Source organism: Bacillus rossius, chromosome 16 (genome assembly GCF_032445375.1).
Source record: "Bacillus rossius redtenbacheri isolate Brsri chromosome 16, Brsri_v3, whole genome shotgun sequence".
Lineage (NCBI taxonomy): Eukaryota > Metazoa > Arthropoda > Insecta > Phasmatodea > Bacillidae > Bacillus > Bacillus rossius.
In genome coordinates this window covers 33,351,418-33,368,366 of record NC_086343.1, presented here as the reverse complement: position 1 = coordinate 33,368,366, position 16,949 = coordinate 33,351,418, and the positions used below count along the sequence as shown (strand labels likewise).

The window sequence follows — 16,949 nt, the reverse complement described above, 5'->3', positions numbered from 1 at the left end:
AACACAAAATTTAAAACTTAAAAATTTTACTGTTTTATGAAAATGCATTGCCAGGTTTTTTTTATATTTTCCTCTCTTTTACACACTACACCCGCCCCTCAAAGTTACGCCCTAATTCTTTCAAGGAAAAATGGGCACTAATCTAAACACCACTACTCAAATACGTTTTTTTCCATAAGAGTGCACGTTAATCAAAATAATTTGTTTTCCAATCAGTAAGTGTGCCTGCAGGTACAAATATATGTCTAAATACATTTGAAGTACATTTAAATAGATGTCAAATAACATTTCGAGATTAAACAACCTAAAATTCAATTTTTAAAAATTCTTATACCCCATTGTGTACATAACCTTAATAGGGCTTGGGCATAGCATTCATAAGTAGGTGCAAACAACAGTTTTGAGTTATAAAGTAAGTATGTTATTAATATAGGAGATATATTTCAGTTCTAATAAGAATTTAAAAAGCATAGACCTAACATTTTATATTATTAGAAAGATTATTTAACCTGACTCTGTTGTTAACTAAATACATGTTTGCCATTATTTGCCACTTGTTCATTTGTCACTAGCGCATCCTAGTTGGTGTGAGGTAGACCAGCCCTGAAAGGTTCTAGCTTTACTCTCCAGGCTGCCGATGACATGCAGGAGGGCGTAAAATAAATGTTGTTTGAACACACGGGCATCGTTGGAGATGAATACACAATGAAGGAAGTAAATAGCTATTGTTTGTTGTTTTGTGAAATTATCAATTCATTGCATTTTATTTAATGCTACAAAAGTGCTGTTGCCATTGTGCATGCACAGAAATAATAATTCACGTAAAAGAAAACAAATCCATGACGGCGCTACTTTTAAATCATGCAGTAATTTATTGGTATGGTAACTTCAAAATTGCACTGATCGAACAGCGATACTTTGAGGGGCAGGTGTATATTATGGTTCCATAGACGGTTTCTCTAGTATATGTCTCTTATTTATTTTCCTGTATTTGGCATCAATTTGTCTTTAAGTCCTCTGAAGTGTGGAAGAATAAAATTGTGCTGTATAATTAAATTTAAAAAAAAAAAATGTTTAGTATTTGAGAATAATTTCATATTCTAATCAAAATTAGATTATGATTTATAAAAAGAAGGAGTATCCACAGATGCCTGGCACAGACAGTGGGAAGAGGGTGTCGTGGAACCCTGGTAACCAGACCAGACACTGAGGGCAGGATGCGACTGTTGCAGCAAGCGACCGACGGCCGAGGAAGCACAGGAGCACCGCTGGCTGCTGCCCACGGAGTTCATGATCAAGAAGAGGGAGCGTGCCGTCTTCCTGGGCAACCGCCTCAAGGTGACACCGTCACTCCCCCTTATCGCTCACTCTCAGGGTGTGGAAGTCATGAAGCTTTCGTTCCCAGCGGCCATTTCCTAACTAGCCGGGGTATTCGTCGAGGTTTGCTTGTCCGGTTAATGGGTGCCACCGTGGATACTGTCGCGGACCCCGTACAGTCTCTAGATCTAGGGTCATGACGTCGCCCGTGTGAGGCAAGATTCATGTCCCCCTTAAACTGCTCAAATCACCTGGACCCTTCCCGCTCTCAGCGTCACAACACTGTAGTGAGGAACACAGCATAATGCAGCAAACCAAGAAGAACTCCAAGCTGACAACACTGGATCACTTTTTTCAATAAACTTAATTTAGAATATGTATTAATTTGACTTTTTTTTTGCACTGACATTTATTATTTAACATACATATATTAGAATTAGTTTCTTTCAATAAGAAATTTAGTCTTTGTTTTGTTATATAGTCTTATGCCCTATTTTTCATAAGAAATTATTACCATTTGTAAATTTGCTCAGTTATACTCTTAGTAAACTATGAAAGAAAGGAAATTTTCCTTTTGCCTTTCTAAGAAGTTATCCCAGGTTTCAAATTTATTTTAGATAGTCCCTTGTGTACACAAACGTGTACGTGATGAAACTAAGATTTTCCATTTTTAATTACTCAGAACGTTATTCCAGGACTTAATACAAGGGCGCCAGAGGTCATCAATAATTAAAAACAAAATAACACAAAAAAAACTTATTTTATTGTTTTAATCATAATGAGAAACCTTGAGTCATGGAAATAATAACCAAACAAACAAATATTAAATAAAGTCTATGGGATGTCGTAGATAACCTGACTCTTGAATAAAATACAAAATAAATAAATTTCCTGAAATTGTTCACTGAGTAAAAGTTTTGGGGTTTTGCTCCGGCTTGCTCGAGCATGAAACGCCTAACCAAAAGACTTCTGGACTTGTGTACATATAGTTTGTGCCAATGTGAGTTAATTTGCTGTTAATCGCCGAAAGTCAATGTTCTACTAATTTTATAATAATCCAAAGTTTATATAATTATAGTTCGCGTATGTTGACGGTAAAATTTACGCCAATTTTAATATATAGCGATGATGCAGACCATACCTTAACTATAGATGCTTAATGTTGTTCGTAAAATACTTCGTCGCTCACGTGAATTGAATGCGATTATTCTGCATTCAATTACAGGGCGTCAATTAACATTGCCCAGTATTTTGACGTAATTTCCAGATCAATAACGCCGAAATTAGCATCGCCACGAACGAAATATTCCCAGAGGGAATACACTACCACACGCACTAAATGGCGTCATTTTCCACTCTTCTTCTTCTCTCTTGCCGAAATTAAATTGTTAATTGAAAAGGGCCAATCACGGCCGCGACACGTTAGCGTCCTTTTTAATGAAGCCAATGAAATGTCAATATCAATCAAGCATAGGCTCGTTAAAGCTGTTCCGAACGCCGCGCAATTATTTATTTTAGCAGTTGTCATGACGACACAGCACGAGATGCGCGCGCCGCCATGCGTGGAACAAAACAAAACACTGCCGAAAGTATCGGGAAGCGGTATTAACCTCGAACGTAAAACAATAATAAACAGTTTCAGTTAGTCTGATAATACCGTAGTATTACAGTGCCGCTCCCGATATAAATTTATATTTCACTGTCCAAAAAGTTAAATTCAATTTAGATCGTTAAAACAAATAACTGGAACTGGTTACTTCACAAGTTGGCAACATTGCGATGAAAGTTGAAAAACGTTATTCTCTTGCCAAACGACACTACTCTTCGTAGGCTTGACAGTCGCACTGTTGTTTGTAAACATGATCTGTCTACATGTTGTGGAGTATCAGTTACCTGATTAGGCGAAGCAAGGATGTAGAAGAAGGCTCACCAATCTCCATACATGGTAAGTGACAGCTGAGCAGAGAGGTCGACTGCGGTGTAAACCACAGTGCTGGGATGGCGGTTCAGCCAACAATACCCTGTTGTAGGCGATCGACGTCGTGAAGACTGCTGGACCAGTGTGCTGTTCATCGATGATCGCATCACCTGATGTCACCAATGACATCACGATGGATGCCGTGGTGTCGTGCTGATGCGGACCCACCGGGTCTGCGGCGTGTTCGCTGGGGTCGTACCAACTGGTACGAGCTGCTGAGTCAAATGTCCAACACATGACTCTACATGTGCCTTGGACTACTGCTGCTGCTGCTGCTGCTGCTGCAGCTGCATCTACTGCTGCAGACGGTGTCGAAGGGGACCGCAACAAAACTCGTTCAGTTCGTCGGCAATCAGAAGACACACACACGTTAATCACACGTCCTATAACAGTTCTTATCACTTGCGCGATATGAATATACAGCGTCCTGTGATCGTGCCTCATGCTATCACTAACCCCTCTTCTTCTCTTGCTCCCCTAATCTAACATAAATTAAATGACTCGAGATTCCTCAAACTCATAAACTTAATAATTCATAACAACTTAATAATAAATATAAACATTAATTGAACACATAATAACTCTGTTAAATAATAAGGTAATGCATAAATAAACAGTATTTGCAACAATAACATTGCATAGTGTTTTTCAATAACAACAACAGGTTATTGTTTACCTTTGTAGTAGGTGATGAATAAATAAAATATATTTTATGGATGTTATCAACATAATATCTTCACCTAGTAAATAATTACATTCAATTTCTTAATTGAGATTTGTCAATAATATTGGGCTTTCAATAACATATTAGCATATTTAATATGCTTCTCACATATATGTGAATATTTTCCTTCATCACATGTTATACAATAGCTACACTTATTTACAAGAAGAGACATTATTTGCTTCTCAGCTATGAAATAATGACAATAACCTCAAGATAAATATTATTGATTGAGTGCTAGTGTATAGTGTTTATGTTTTTAAAGCTGTTCATTAAAGACAATCTTTAAAATTCTTTATCTTTCATTTCTTCTTTTCTCAATATAAAGTGGAGTGTTTTTACATCCTATTCATAAGAGTGTGGATGAAGTTGATATCCACTTATAGTTTCGGGTGTCCTGTGGGAACCCAATTAAAGTGCATTATTAACTACTAGACGATGAAGAAGCATAGGTAGGGGCAAGGCAGTAGCCTGGATCAAACTGTAAGTACTCATACCAACAAGTGTGTTCATTTAGTAGGATATTAGTCAACTAATCTTTAGGCCATTAATTATATGTAGTATTTAGTTGTGTGTTGCATTTGTTATACATTGTAATATGTCACATAATGTTTGTACACATCTTATGCCAAATTTTATTTAAACCTCACGTGTATATCCATTGCTAATACGGTCGAACTCGACTAATAGGGTGATAATAACTGTGTCTCAACACAGTAACTGTACACACAGTACATAATATTTGGTATGTCCCTCTAGGACAATGTACCAAACCAACGCTCAGGCAACACATATGCTCCAAGCACAAATATCAGTTGGAATAAAATCATCAACTGACAAACACCCTAATTCTTCGAATATAAATTACCATATCGAAGCAATGAGGTACCTATACACCTGGATTACCTCTATCAACTCATGAGGATATATATAATTAAATTTCCTTAGTAACATAAACAATACAATGATTTTTTGGCATAACACAAGTAATAATGGTACATATTTGGTGTTCTAATTCACCACAGGTGTTTTGTAAGGCCTAAGCTGACTCAAATTGTAATTTCCTACAATTTTTCCTGTATCAGGGTCCTGTAGAGTGTAGCAGTTACATTTCTCCACAGCTACTACTTTGTAGGGACCTGAGTACAATAAAAATAGTTTCTTCGCTAAATGAGCCCACTTGTTACTAGTTGGTGCTGTACGGCGTAGAACTAAGTCTCCTACAGTGAATTTACTGATCCTGGATGCTGGCTTCCTTTTCTTCCTAAGGTCGGCTTCTCTTGTTAATTTATCTCGTACCAGTTCTTCTATTTCTTCCTGAGTTGGCCTCTCCATGTCTTGTTCTGGTTTGTCGCATTCCGGTATTAATTTCGGTGGTAACACCTACAACCTTACTGAGCATAATTATTTTGATGCTCCTCAATTACAGCTTGAGAGTAGCTGCAATTCGCAGTCTCCTGAGGCTGCGTTCCTGTGCAGTTGGGCGGGATCGGTTGCTGCCGAGCAAAATATCCTCGCGGCATGGGATACGATGTGGTTGGAGGATGGTTGAGTGTAGAGAAACTCGCTGGTGATTGATTCACAGGAGCGGTGTCTGCTACGGGGGGATGCAACATATGCTGTTGCATATTGTTGGGCGGCTGACGGTTAGAGTAACTCCTGTACTCCCACCTGGGTGGCCTTCCATTTGGATCTTCAGGACGGTAATGCTTTCCCCACCACTGGTTTTGGTTGTGGGTGTAGGGTTTCTTCGGCTGGCGGTTTCCTTGATGTTGAGGTTGGAATTCCCTCCTGGTCTTCCACTTCCCTGTCCGGTACTGTTTCGCAGGCTGCCATGACGTGCAGTGGACGTTGGCCTTGCCGCCGTCGTTACCACGCTGCCAGGGTGTGTAGAGTGGTGCTGCCTTCTGATGTGCTGGCTTGAGGTCTTTCTCCACCTCACTATTGTTGTTCCTGGACAGCCGCTCCAGCCGGTCGAAAGCGAGGACCTGTTCGCGGAACTCTGTGATATTGTTGAAGCTACGCCCTGTCAAATGTACTTGGTACTTGATGGGTAGCTGGGAGGTCACCATCGCCATGAACTCAATATCACCCATCTCTGGTTCGAGGTAGCGCGTCCTCTCGAACATTTGAGACAAGTGTGTCTCCAGAGTTCTGTTCTTCTTGCTATCATACCGCTCGGTATGCAGACGTGCCCTCAGTGTTCCCTGTATTTTCACATTCCAAAACTGCTGTTTGAAATGGCTTTTGAATTCTTGGTAGGAAGTGATGGTACTTTGTAATACCTCCCACCAGTAATACGCATGGTCTCTCAGTGCAGTTGCCATGCATTTCAGGCGTTCAGTATCACTTAGCCTGAACATGTCAGCGTATTCCTCGAAACGTCGAAGGAATCTCATTGGATTCTCTCCTTCATGAGCAGAGAACCTAGGCATCGCCTCTGACCATTGGCGTGCCGGGTGGTGCATCACTGCAACTGGGTCCAATGTGGTGTGTGTGTTAGCTGGGTTGGAGTGTGTGATTGGGAGCTCAGGTTGCTCAACCTGCGGTGAATCACAGCTACTGAGGATTTCATTGGCATTGGTGTTCAGGGCTGGGGCCAATGCTACATGGTGACTGGAGGTTCGAGTAAGATTGTCTACCCTCAACTGCAATACCTTCTCTTGTAGCTTGCCTACCTGCTGCTCTATGTCCATCGAAAACTCTGTCTGCCTTTTTACTAATGTGTCCACCTGCTCCCTCATGTCTGTGGTATGATTGATTACTACATTTTCAATCATGGTCTGGCATGTAGATTGTATATTTTCCAGACTACAGCTGTTCTGAGCAGCTTGCTCAGCTAATTGATTTAACCTGTCATTCAGCTGGCTAGTCTGGGTAGTTAACTCTGCTGCTAACCTAGTTGTTGTACTGCTACATTGTTGTTGTATTAGCTGCAACTGTGTCTCCGTGTAGTTCTCGTGTTCTGCCAACCGTACAGAAATAGCAGACACACTACTCTTAACTTCACTCATTTCCTTTTGAAGAGTGTTATTAATAGACTCCTTAGTGTCCCTGAGACCTTCCTCCAGCCTAGCATTCTGTTCTTGTTGTTGTTTGTCTAATTGCTGTCGAAGATTCTCCTCCAACCTATCACTAGTGCCCTGGAGACTCTCCTCTAACTTAGCACTCCTAGCACTTTGTTCCTGAAAACTAGCTTGCTGTTGTTGGTGGTTAGCTTTCACCTCCTGCCACATGCTTTGCAGCATGATGAGCAAGCTAGCACTTGTTTCATTACTTATTGCAGCTGGCAATAAAGGCAAAGGTGTGTGTGGTGTGGTGGTAGCTTGGGGTTGTGTCACATCTACTCTAGCCGCTCCAGCATGTGTTACTGGGGTAACAAAATCTGTGTTAGGTACTTGGCTAGGTGATGTGGGAACAGACACATCTACAGAGTGTGTAGACTCCACACTGCTGTCCCTGGAGCTGTCCTGACTGACACGTCTACTCCTTCCCCTAGTTTCCATATTTACTGTTTTAATTTACCACACAAAACACAATACAAATATGCACACTATCGGCCCCACAGTTCGTGCGCCAGAAAAATGTGTTTCTAATCTTATTCCCTTCTGTACACAAACGTGTACGTGATGAAACTAAGATTTTCCATTTTTAATTACTCAGAACGTTATTCCAGGACTTAATACAAGGGCGCCAGAGGTCATCAATAATTAAAAACAAAATAACACAAAAAAAACTTATTTTATTGTTTTAATCATAATGAGAAACCTTGAGTCATGGAAATAATAACCAAACAAACAAATATTAAATAAAGTCTATGGGATGTCGTAGATAACCTGACTCTTGAATAAAATACAAAATAAATAAATTTCCTGAAATTGTTCACTGAGTAAAAGTTTTGGGGTTTTGCTCCGGCTTGCTCGAGCATGAAACGCCTAACCAAAAGACTTCTGGACTTGTGTACATATAGTTTGTGCCAATGTGAGTTAATTTGCTGTTAATCGCCGAAAGTCAATGTTCTACTAATTTTATAATAATCCAAAGTTTATATAATTATAGTTCGCGTATGTTGACGGTAAAATTTACGCCAATTTTAATATATAGCGATGATGCAGACCATACCTTAACTATAGATGCTTAATGTCGTTCGTAAAATACTTCGTCGCTCACGTGAATTGAATGCGATTATTCTGCATTCAATTACAGGGCGTCAATTAACATTGCCCAGTATTTTGACGTAATTTCCAGATCAATAACGCCGAAATTAGCATCGCCACGAACGAAATATTCCCAGAGGGAATACACTACCACACGCACTAAATGGCGTCATTTTCCACTCTTCTTCTTCTCTCTTGCCGAAATTAAATTGTTAATTGAAAAGGGCCAATCATGGCCGCGACACGTTAGCGTCCTTTTTAATGAAGCCAATGAAATGTCAATATCAATCAAGCATAGGCTCGTTAAAGCTGTTCCGAACGCCGCGCGATTATTTATTTTAGCAGTTGTCATGACGACACAGCACGAGATGCGCGCGCCGCCATGCGTGGAACAAAACAAAACACTGCCGAAAGTATCGGGAAGCGGTATTAACCTCGAACGTAAAACAATAATAAACAGTTTCAGTTAGTCTGATAATACCGTAGTATTACACTTGAAAAACTTATTAACAGAATTTCACTGTATTTGGTAAACTAAAAAAGTATTTATAGTAAAACGTAATCTCAAGTTTTAAAATACCTAAGAAATCTGGCCTTACGATGATTATAATTCTATAAAGGCAATATTTACCCTTTATAGAAAGTAAATATTTAATTTCCTTTAATATTTATTTTGTTTAATTACGCTTTATTCCGTATGTTTATATTTGTAATCTATGGTTGATTCAGACTGCAAAGTTTTTTGTTATCGTTTTGTCTATGTATTACTCTATGTTAATTTTTATTTTAAATTATTGTCAAGGCTAGTATAGCAGTATTTTTTGAAACCACTATTAATTTAAAGATGAACAACGACAGTAATGGGCAGTAATTTTAATAGTTTTGTTTAATCAACAACCTTAAGAAAGTCGTTTATTAGTAACGGGGAAAAGATTCTTTTAGAACGAATTGAGACTCGATGATGACGCAACGATTTCGACATTAATTTAGAATGGAAGAATTGAAACTGTTTATGAATGTCAATATTAACTGAGATGTTGAAGGAACTAATAAATTTAATCAGATAAGATAAAACTCAGACGTCAAGAATCTAAATAATTATTAAGAAGAGAAGTCGACGAATATCCAGATTCAAGAGATCGTCCAATGACTGTAAATTGCTTGGAAACTACGAAGAATAAATGCCGTTGATCATCCTGAAGAAAGAAGAATCCTGTCGAAGAATGAAAAGTCGCAGTTCGAGCCCGGGAAGGATGACCGTCGTGCAGTCCAGCCCAGTTGCAGCCCACAGCCCGAAGGATGGAGTCGTGACGGCGCGTATTCCTGCCGCCCGCTAGAGACCGGAGGAGCAACACCGAGTTCGCAGTCCTGATTGAGGCGAACCAAGGATTCTCCGAGAACCTACACGTCTCGTGGGTATCCTGCAGCAAGATTTGGTCCCTTACCCCATTACCCGAAGACTCGCTGATTAAAGAAGTACTCTAACGAATTACGATTTAAACAAAACGAACATTTTTCACCGAACTAGAATCTTTTATGTTATCGAACATATTCTTTGTATAGAAAGACAGTGTACTTGTTCATCTTTAGATTTATCATTCAAATCCCGGAATCGCGATCCCGAACTAAATAATATTAGATAGTATAGATGGAACTTGATATTGAAAGAACATGTTGCTATTTTGTTTGACGGGTACTGCAAGTTACGTACCCAGTGATCCACGCTCTGCCGGACTGAAGTTAGTAAAATAAATAACATACTAATAATTAACATTTTATCTTAAAGATAACTTACTCAAATGAAAGAATTGTTAGATGTTTTGAAGTCTAGAGTAATAACAAATTCCATCTGTATTTTAAAATAAATTATTTTAGTTAAATTTATTTATATAAAGCGTGATTAGTGCCTGTCGAAGTGTATTGTCACCGTCTGCATAAACCTTACACGCAAATATAAATATTACATTTGAATTTGTTTACATGTTATTACAAGGTCCAGCCACGAGATTAGTATTTAACATACTTTTGGACACTGTAATTTGACTTTCAGACACAAACTTCTAGACACAATTCTTAAAACTGAGAGAGGTAGGCTAGAGAAACTGAAATTATTAACTACATTAAAGAATTTCAATATTTTACACTAACTGACTCTTCAATACATATTATCCTTATAATTTCGCAAGAGACTTACTAGCACAGTGCTTGTTAATTCCCAGGGGTGAGCTTCAAATCTTGTCACTGTAATTTTTTTTTTACGATTTTAATAACATTATAATTTAATAATATAATAATACTTAATTTGACTTAGCTCACAAGGTGGTCATTTAAGCAAAAACAAATACACAAACATATACTTAGTGTTATAATATGTGTTTTATTATGTTTCAGGTTAATATTTTAGTAATGCCATAGAAGTATAACATCTAGAAATTCTGGTCCTTGAAAAGCTACTATATTTCTTATAAGTTTATTTATCATGCTCTGTATTATTTTAAAGAACTCTGTGTTAAATTTTGGGTCCAAGTTTTGTATTATAAGTTGTTTTTTTTGCAACATGAACAACATGAAAACACATGAATTTTCTCCTTACCGAGGTTAGATGTTGATGTATCACTTGCGAGTACTAAAAGACTCACATTTCTTTTTTTTTTTTTTTTTCCAGATGGTGTATTTATGCATAGTCGCACTCACTATAAAATGGCATATGCAAGGTTCTGTTTAAATAAAGGGGAAGGGGAGAGCGAACTAGTATAACTATGGGGATGGTGAATCTGGCTATTCTTTATTTCTATCAGAAAATTGCAAGATAGGTTAATTATTTTTAAGTACCGTGTTTTATCGCATAATCGTAGCACATTTTATACTAAAATCAAGTTTGAAAAATAGGGGTGCGACGTTTATGCGAACAAAAAAATTTTCATAACGTCTTATAAATCAATGAATGCCGGCTGCACGCACGGAAAAACATGACTCATTGTCACGTTCCGCCTGAGCCGAGCGTGCAAGAACCGGCCAACCACCGTTCGAGAAAATCTTCTATAATATCGAACAGGTTAAGGCGGGCTTTTTAACTAATTCTTCGTAATTATATTTAAACAAATTATTTAAATTAAATTTGCAAAAACTGTAAATAATATTTGAAAATTAAAAAGTATGCAATTTTTCATCAATGTTTTTTTATGACGTTATCACGTAAAATTATCGTCCGTAAACCGACTTTACAGACAACCCTCTTTTTGTTAGGTAAAGTTAAAGTTAGGTATTCATAAAAACAAAACCCATTCATGGAAATAACTTTTATTTAAAAAGTGGAGTATACAAGAGCACGTCAAACAATTTAAATTAATAAGTCATGCAACAAAAACCTTTCTTCAACTTTATATAGAAAAACAAAATCTGTAATCCGAATGCAAGCCTGAACGAACGTATAACTATCATCATAGTACACACCACGAAATAGTGCAGGCCAACAAATGTAGTTAACTCGGCACTTCACATTGAGCGCGCGTTGCATGAATCGTCGAGATATCGATAATCGACTACGTGTGCGTCTATACGGGAAGCAACGTAACCAAACATTATTGATGCCAAACTAGCGCTGACTACATTTGTATAAGCGGTACACTTCTGTGACACAAACGAACAGATAAGGTAATAACGTTTAAAAAGTCTTTAAAAGAAAATTTAGACATCAGATAACTTTGTATTTCCGTTAATTAAATAAGTGGTAATGTCTAAATAAATATTATATTTCTACTGTAAAATTCATCGTATTTTACAGAAAAAATACCTACACAAAGCGCTCGGAATCTAATAGCGGGACCAAAAACATTGTGCGTCGATTACGCGAGAAGTTTTTTTTATCCAAATTTTGACGCAATAAAATAAGGGTGCGACAATTATGCGATAAAAGAGGGTAGGTTAATTATTTTTTAAGTAATGGTGGGAATTTCATTGCAGTGTTGTGTGGCCGCGCTGTCTGAAGAGCGGTGCTGAGCGCGTGTGTGGTGTCTGCAGGGCCGGGCGTGTGTGAGCGTGTGCGAACGTGCGTGAGCGTGTGCGTGGTGTGTGCAGGGCTGAGCATGCGTGAGCGTGTGCGTGGTGTCTGCAGGGCTGAGCGTGTGCGAGCGTGTGCGTGGTGTCTGCAGGGCTGAGCATGCGTGAGCGTGTGCGTGGTGTCTGCAGGGCTGAGCGTGTGCGAGCGTGTGCGTGGTGTCTGCAGGGCTGAGCGTGTGCGAGCGTGTGTGTGGTGTCTGCAGGGCTGAGCATGTGCGAGCGTGTGCGTGGTGTCTGCAGGGCTGAGCGTGTGCGAGCGTGTGCGTGGTGTCTGCAGGGCTGAGCATGTGCGAGCGTGTGCGTGGTGTCTGCAGGGCTGAGCATGCGTGAGCGTGTGCGTGGTGTCTGCAGGGCTGAGCATGTGCGAGCGTGTGCGTGGTGTCTGCAGGGCTGAGCGTGTGTGAGCATGCGTGAGTGTGTGTGTGGTGTCTGCAGGGCTGAGCGTGTGCGAGTGTGTGTGTGGTGTCTGCAGGGCTGAGCATGCGTGAGCGTGTGCGTGGTGTCTGCAGGGCTGAGCGTGTGTGAGCGTGTGCGAGCATGTGTGTGGTGTCTGCAGGGCTGAGCGTGTGCGAGCGTGAATGTGGTGTCTGCAGGACTGAGCATGTGTGAGTGTGTGTGAGCGTGTGTAAGATGTCTGCAGGGCTGAGCATGTGTGAGCATGCGTGAGCGTGTGTGAGCGTGTGCGTGGTGTCTGCAGGAGCTGAGCATGTGTGAGCATGTGTGAGCGTGTGCGAGCGTGTATGTGGTGTCTGCAGGGCTGAGCATGTGTGAGCGTGTGCGTTGTGTCTGCAGGAGCTGAGCATGTGTGAGCGTGAGCGTGGTGTCTGCAGGAGCTGAGCGAGGACTACCACTCGAGGAAGGCGCAGGGCGCCACGCAGTCGGAGGCGCTGGTGAGCCAGTTCGGCGCGGGCGGGGCGAGCGGCAAAGCCAGCCTCGTGCGGTCCAGCAGCATCCAGGAGGAGCTGTACACCACCTTCTGAGGCGCTCACCCCGCACGCCTGACCACATGTCTTCCACGCCGTTCACTCTCCCGACGTTGAAACTCTGCCCAACTCGCCCATCCGCTGGAAGGTGGCGAGGCTGATACATCGTCCAGCGTGCTGCTCGGACCTCAAATACTGTTTTGATCACCAAACGTTTATTACAACAAAAAAAATACAAAATTCATGAAAACACATATATTTTTATAATTTTTTTTTGTTCATTATTTTGTGATGTTTACTAGAAAATAACATAGCTTGTTAGGCAGAGTTTTAATGTTCCGCAGACTTTCTTTTAAATGATGGTAGAACACCGTCAAAATTTCTGCGGTAAGAAACAGTTTTGAAATTTAAGTGGGCTGATATTAAATTTGAATAGTGTTTTGGAACAGTACTGCTACCTTGCTACGATCTCGTGTGTATTCAGTTTCACAGGAGCCATATTTGATTGACACTTAAAGTGAATTTATAAACGCGACTAGTTTTCCTGTTGTCATCCCAACAGTAGGCTCTGGCTGGTTCCGCTTGACGGACGCGAAGTTTTGATGCCATCTTGTCAGTGCAACAAGGAGAAAAATTGATCGTAACTGAGGCTTCAGGTCTACGGCATTTGATTTCCTAATGCATAAACAACCTGAATACTCGTTAATACATGTCAACTGTATAATGCTGTCATGAATATACTTGGTTACATTATAAAAGTAAAATGATAGCAAAGTGAAACAATGTCTGAAAACATAACTATTTTTTTTGCTGTTTTATTTACATAATAGACAAATTTCAAGCTACATATCAAGAGACAGCAGGAAATTATATAAGATTATATTATTTCTTTTTTTTTGTTGAAAAAAAAAAATATTTGAAACAAATTATCTATCAAAAAAAATTGTTATATTTTGTTTCGGAAATCTGTTTTGTGAAAATCATGTTTTAGAGTGATGTTATTTAAATAAATGTTTCATGAAAAATGTGTATGTTCTATATTTCTATTTTTGCATATGTTGGTTCTTTGTATGTTGTCCAGCAGTATCTAATGTTTAAGGTGGACCCTTTTTTTATTCTTTTTATTGCAACCTTATTCTTCAGCCAATAAGAATGTTAGGCTTTGCACAGATTGCAAGTGTTACATGATGTAAGCATACGGCTCACTATAACATGCCCCAAGTTATGGTAACCAAATTGTTCTGTACTATCATGAGCATACAATATTTTATGTGATTGGGCGCCTTGTGTTATGATTAATTAACATAACCTAGAGATAATTAGTACCACAATAAAATAAAAATAACATTTTTTTTTTAAAGAATACTCGACAAGAATAATATACATCAACACAGATTTCTCGAATATGTCCAAAAGAAAAAAAATTATGTCCAAATCTATGTTCAGTTACATTGGGCACATGTTTATCAATTTTCAAAAGCCTATTTATTATTTGCCTCCAGCTAGTCAGACACGAAACTCGGACTCCTAGGACTACTGGACCTGTGTGCGACAGTTTGATGAAATAGTTTGTTGTTTCTAATAAAATTATTGAAAACACATCAATGCTAATTACGTGCGTGATTTTTATATTGTTCACTAGGACGGAGCTATCAACTCATGGCGCAAACGTCTCTAAATGATGGTGCAGCCAGCCATACCCGAGTCCTGGTACAAGGGAATTTCTCAACCTTATAATTCGCTGCAAAGTCGTCGCCGCGCACTGCCTTCATTTGCTGACGTCCGTAGTGATTTGTTCTCGCGTTTAACTACACCTGTGTAGTAAAACACGACGCTGGTCTGCTTCAAACGTCCAAATTCCGCACGGAATTATCGCAGAATCACGCCATATTCCCGGCGTCAGAAGCACTTTTTTTCTTAATATTTTAAATTTCACATTGTCAGTATTATCCGGCCAATCCAAACGTAGATGCTAGGCGTCATTATTACAAGCGGCCAATTATAATGTTATTGTTTTGAACCACGGCCGAATGTTGTTGATTTCATGTGTCGTTATGGCAACGTCCGAGGCTGCTGACGCTCGTGACCACGCCAAACAAAACACTGTCGAAAGTCCGGGAATGAAACAAAACAAAACAAATGAGCATCAAAAATAGTTGCAGTGAACCTGCAAATACTGTAGTATTACAATAACTGGTAAAAATTTATTTGGATGATTGTTGCAAGTGACAATCATATTAAGAAAACTGTTCAAATTTCTGTGGTAAAATAATATACCTAATTTTACCAAGCAGCGCATTCATAGCATAACTGTGGTTACTAAGAAATTAATGTTACCCAAGAAATTCATGTAATGAAGAGTTTACAGACTGTAAATTTGTCACTAGTTGCAAAAATTCTGTATGTTTTGCTTATCGCCATTTTTGAAAGAAAAAAAAATAACCTATTGTGATCATTCATGATAAAGTGCTCACATTCACTGTATATATTAGTATGGAAAATATTATCTGGTGAATTACAATAAAAATGAAATAATGCTACAAAGCATGTTAATACAACATATTAACAAGGAAATGCAAGTTAATACACCATTTAGCAACCAAAATATAACAATCAGCAATTTGAGGCAGAACTTAGCTGAAATTACAAAAATTGTATCTTTTGTTACAGAAAATGGATTAGAAAAAATTAATATTACATTGTTTGATTTTGCAGTTCATTCATAATACCTACTTTTTACATTAATGAGGCTGGTACATTTTTCATACACACAAAAATTTGTCAATTTATTTCTTTCTTCTGAGTAATTCTGTTTTAGACTTGCTTATGCTTATAATATTTTTTGGTTGTGCTAACCAATTGTTAATTAAAATAAGACTATTTTGTGAAATAAGTACTAAGAAAATATTTATTTTCATATTTGAATAATATCCTATTTTTTTGAATATAGACAATGTATAAAAATAAAGAAAACACCAAAACTTCAAAATGTTGTCCCTATGTATTAGTAATACATAACTTATGTGTTACATTATTACATTATCCTGTGTAACCCTCTGAGATGTTTATTCCTGGGACATTCAAAACACTATTCCATAACCTAAGGCCAGTGCTCAAATAGTGTGAAAACTAACTCACTTCAAAAATCTGTGTGATGATAAACTGCCATTAAAATGGTATAAACAATGTTAAATATCAACTAAAACTAACTCATTATACACTGACAAAAAGTTATCTGTGAGTAAAAACTGAACTATTATGGACCATAAGATACAATTTTCATGTGTGTCATGTACATAAATGCAGATAAAAACTTATACTTAATTACAGATGGAGATTTCCTGGAGAAGTTTAGTAGTGGGTATCAGCTAGTCAGAAATGTATTTTTCAGTTCGTAAGTTGAAGGTTCATGCATAGAGACCCCGAAAAATGGTGAAGCGTGAAATTCACGAAATAACGCGAAAATTTTATACTTTAAACGAATTTTGCGGCTTTCCTTTGATTTTGACATAGTCGAGAAATTCACGAATTTTCGCGCGAAGTTCACACTTTTTCGCGCGAAATTCACGGTTTTTCACACAAAATAATGTCCTTATGTCGTAAGTTCTATTTATTTACGCCATCATAAACATAGGCGTGAAATAAACATAGACTGAAAGACTAGTGCCGTGATATTATCTTCGTTTTGACACGTTACTGAAATCCACGTATTTTTATTACTCTCTTTACAAGCAGTAAATATTGCCATCGCAAATGAAAACAAATGTCAACAATCGATATGTGCGCACTAC

The 16,949-nt window shown here is 38.6% G+C and overlaps 1 protein-coding gene across 8 annotated transcripts in view; it reads left to right on the top strand.

Moving 5' to 3' along the window:
• LOC134539976 (obscurin) overlaps positions 1-14,183 on the top strand; it is a 570,520-nt gene extending 556,337 nt beyond the window's left edge. For all 8 annotated transcript variants that reach the window (XM_063382379.1, XM_063382380.1, XM_063382377.1 and 5 more), the window contains 2 exons: positions 1,233-1,338; positions 13,066-14,183. In XM_063382379.1, coding sequence (XP_063238449.1) covers positions 1,233-1,338; positions 13,066-13,215 — 256 coding nt within the window. In that variant the 3' untranslated portion in view covers positions 13,216-14,183. The remainder of the gene's footprint in view (positions 1-1,232; positions 1,339-13,065) is intronic.
• The last annotated feature ends 2,766 nt before the right edge of the window (positions 14,184-16,949 follow it).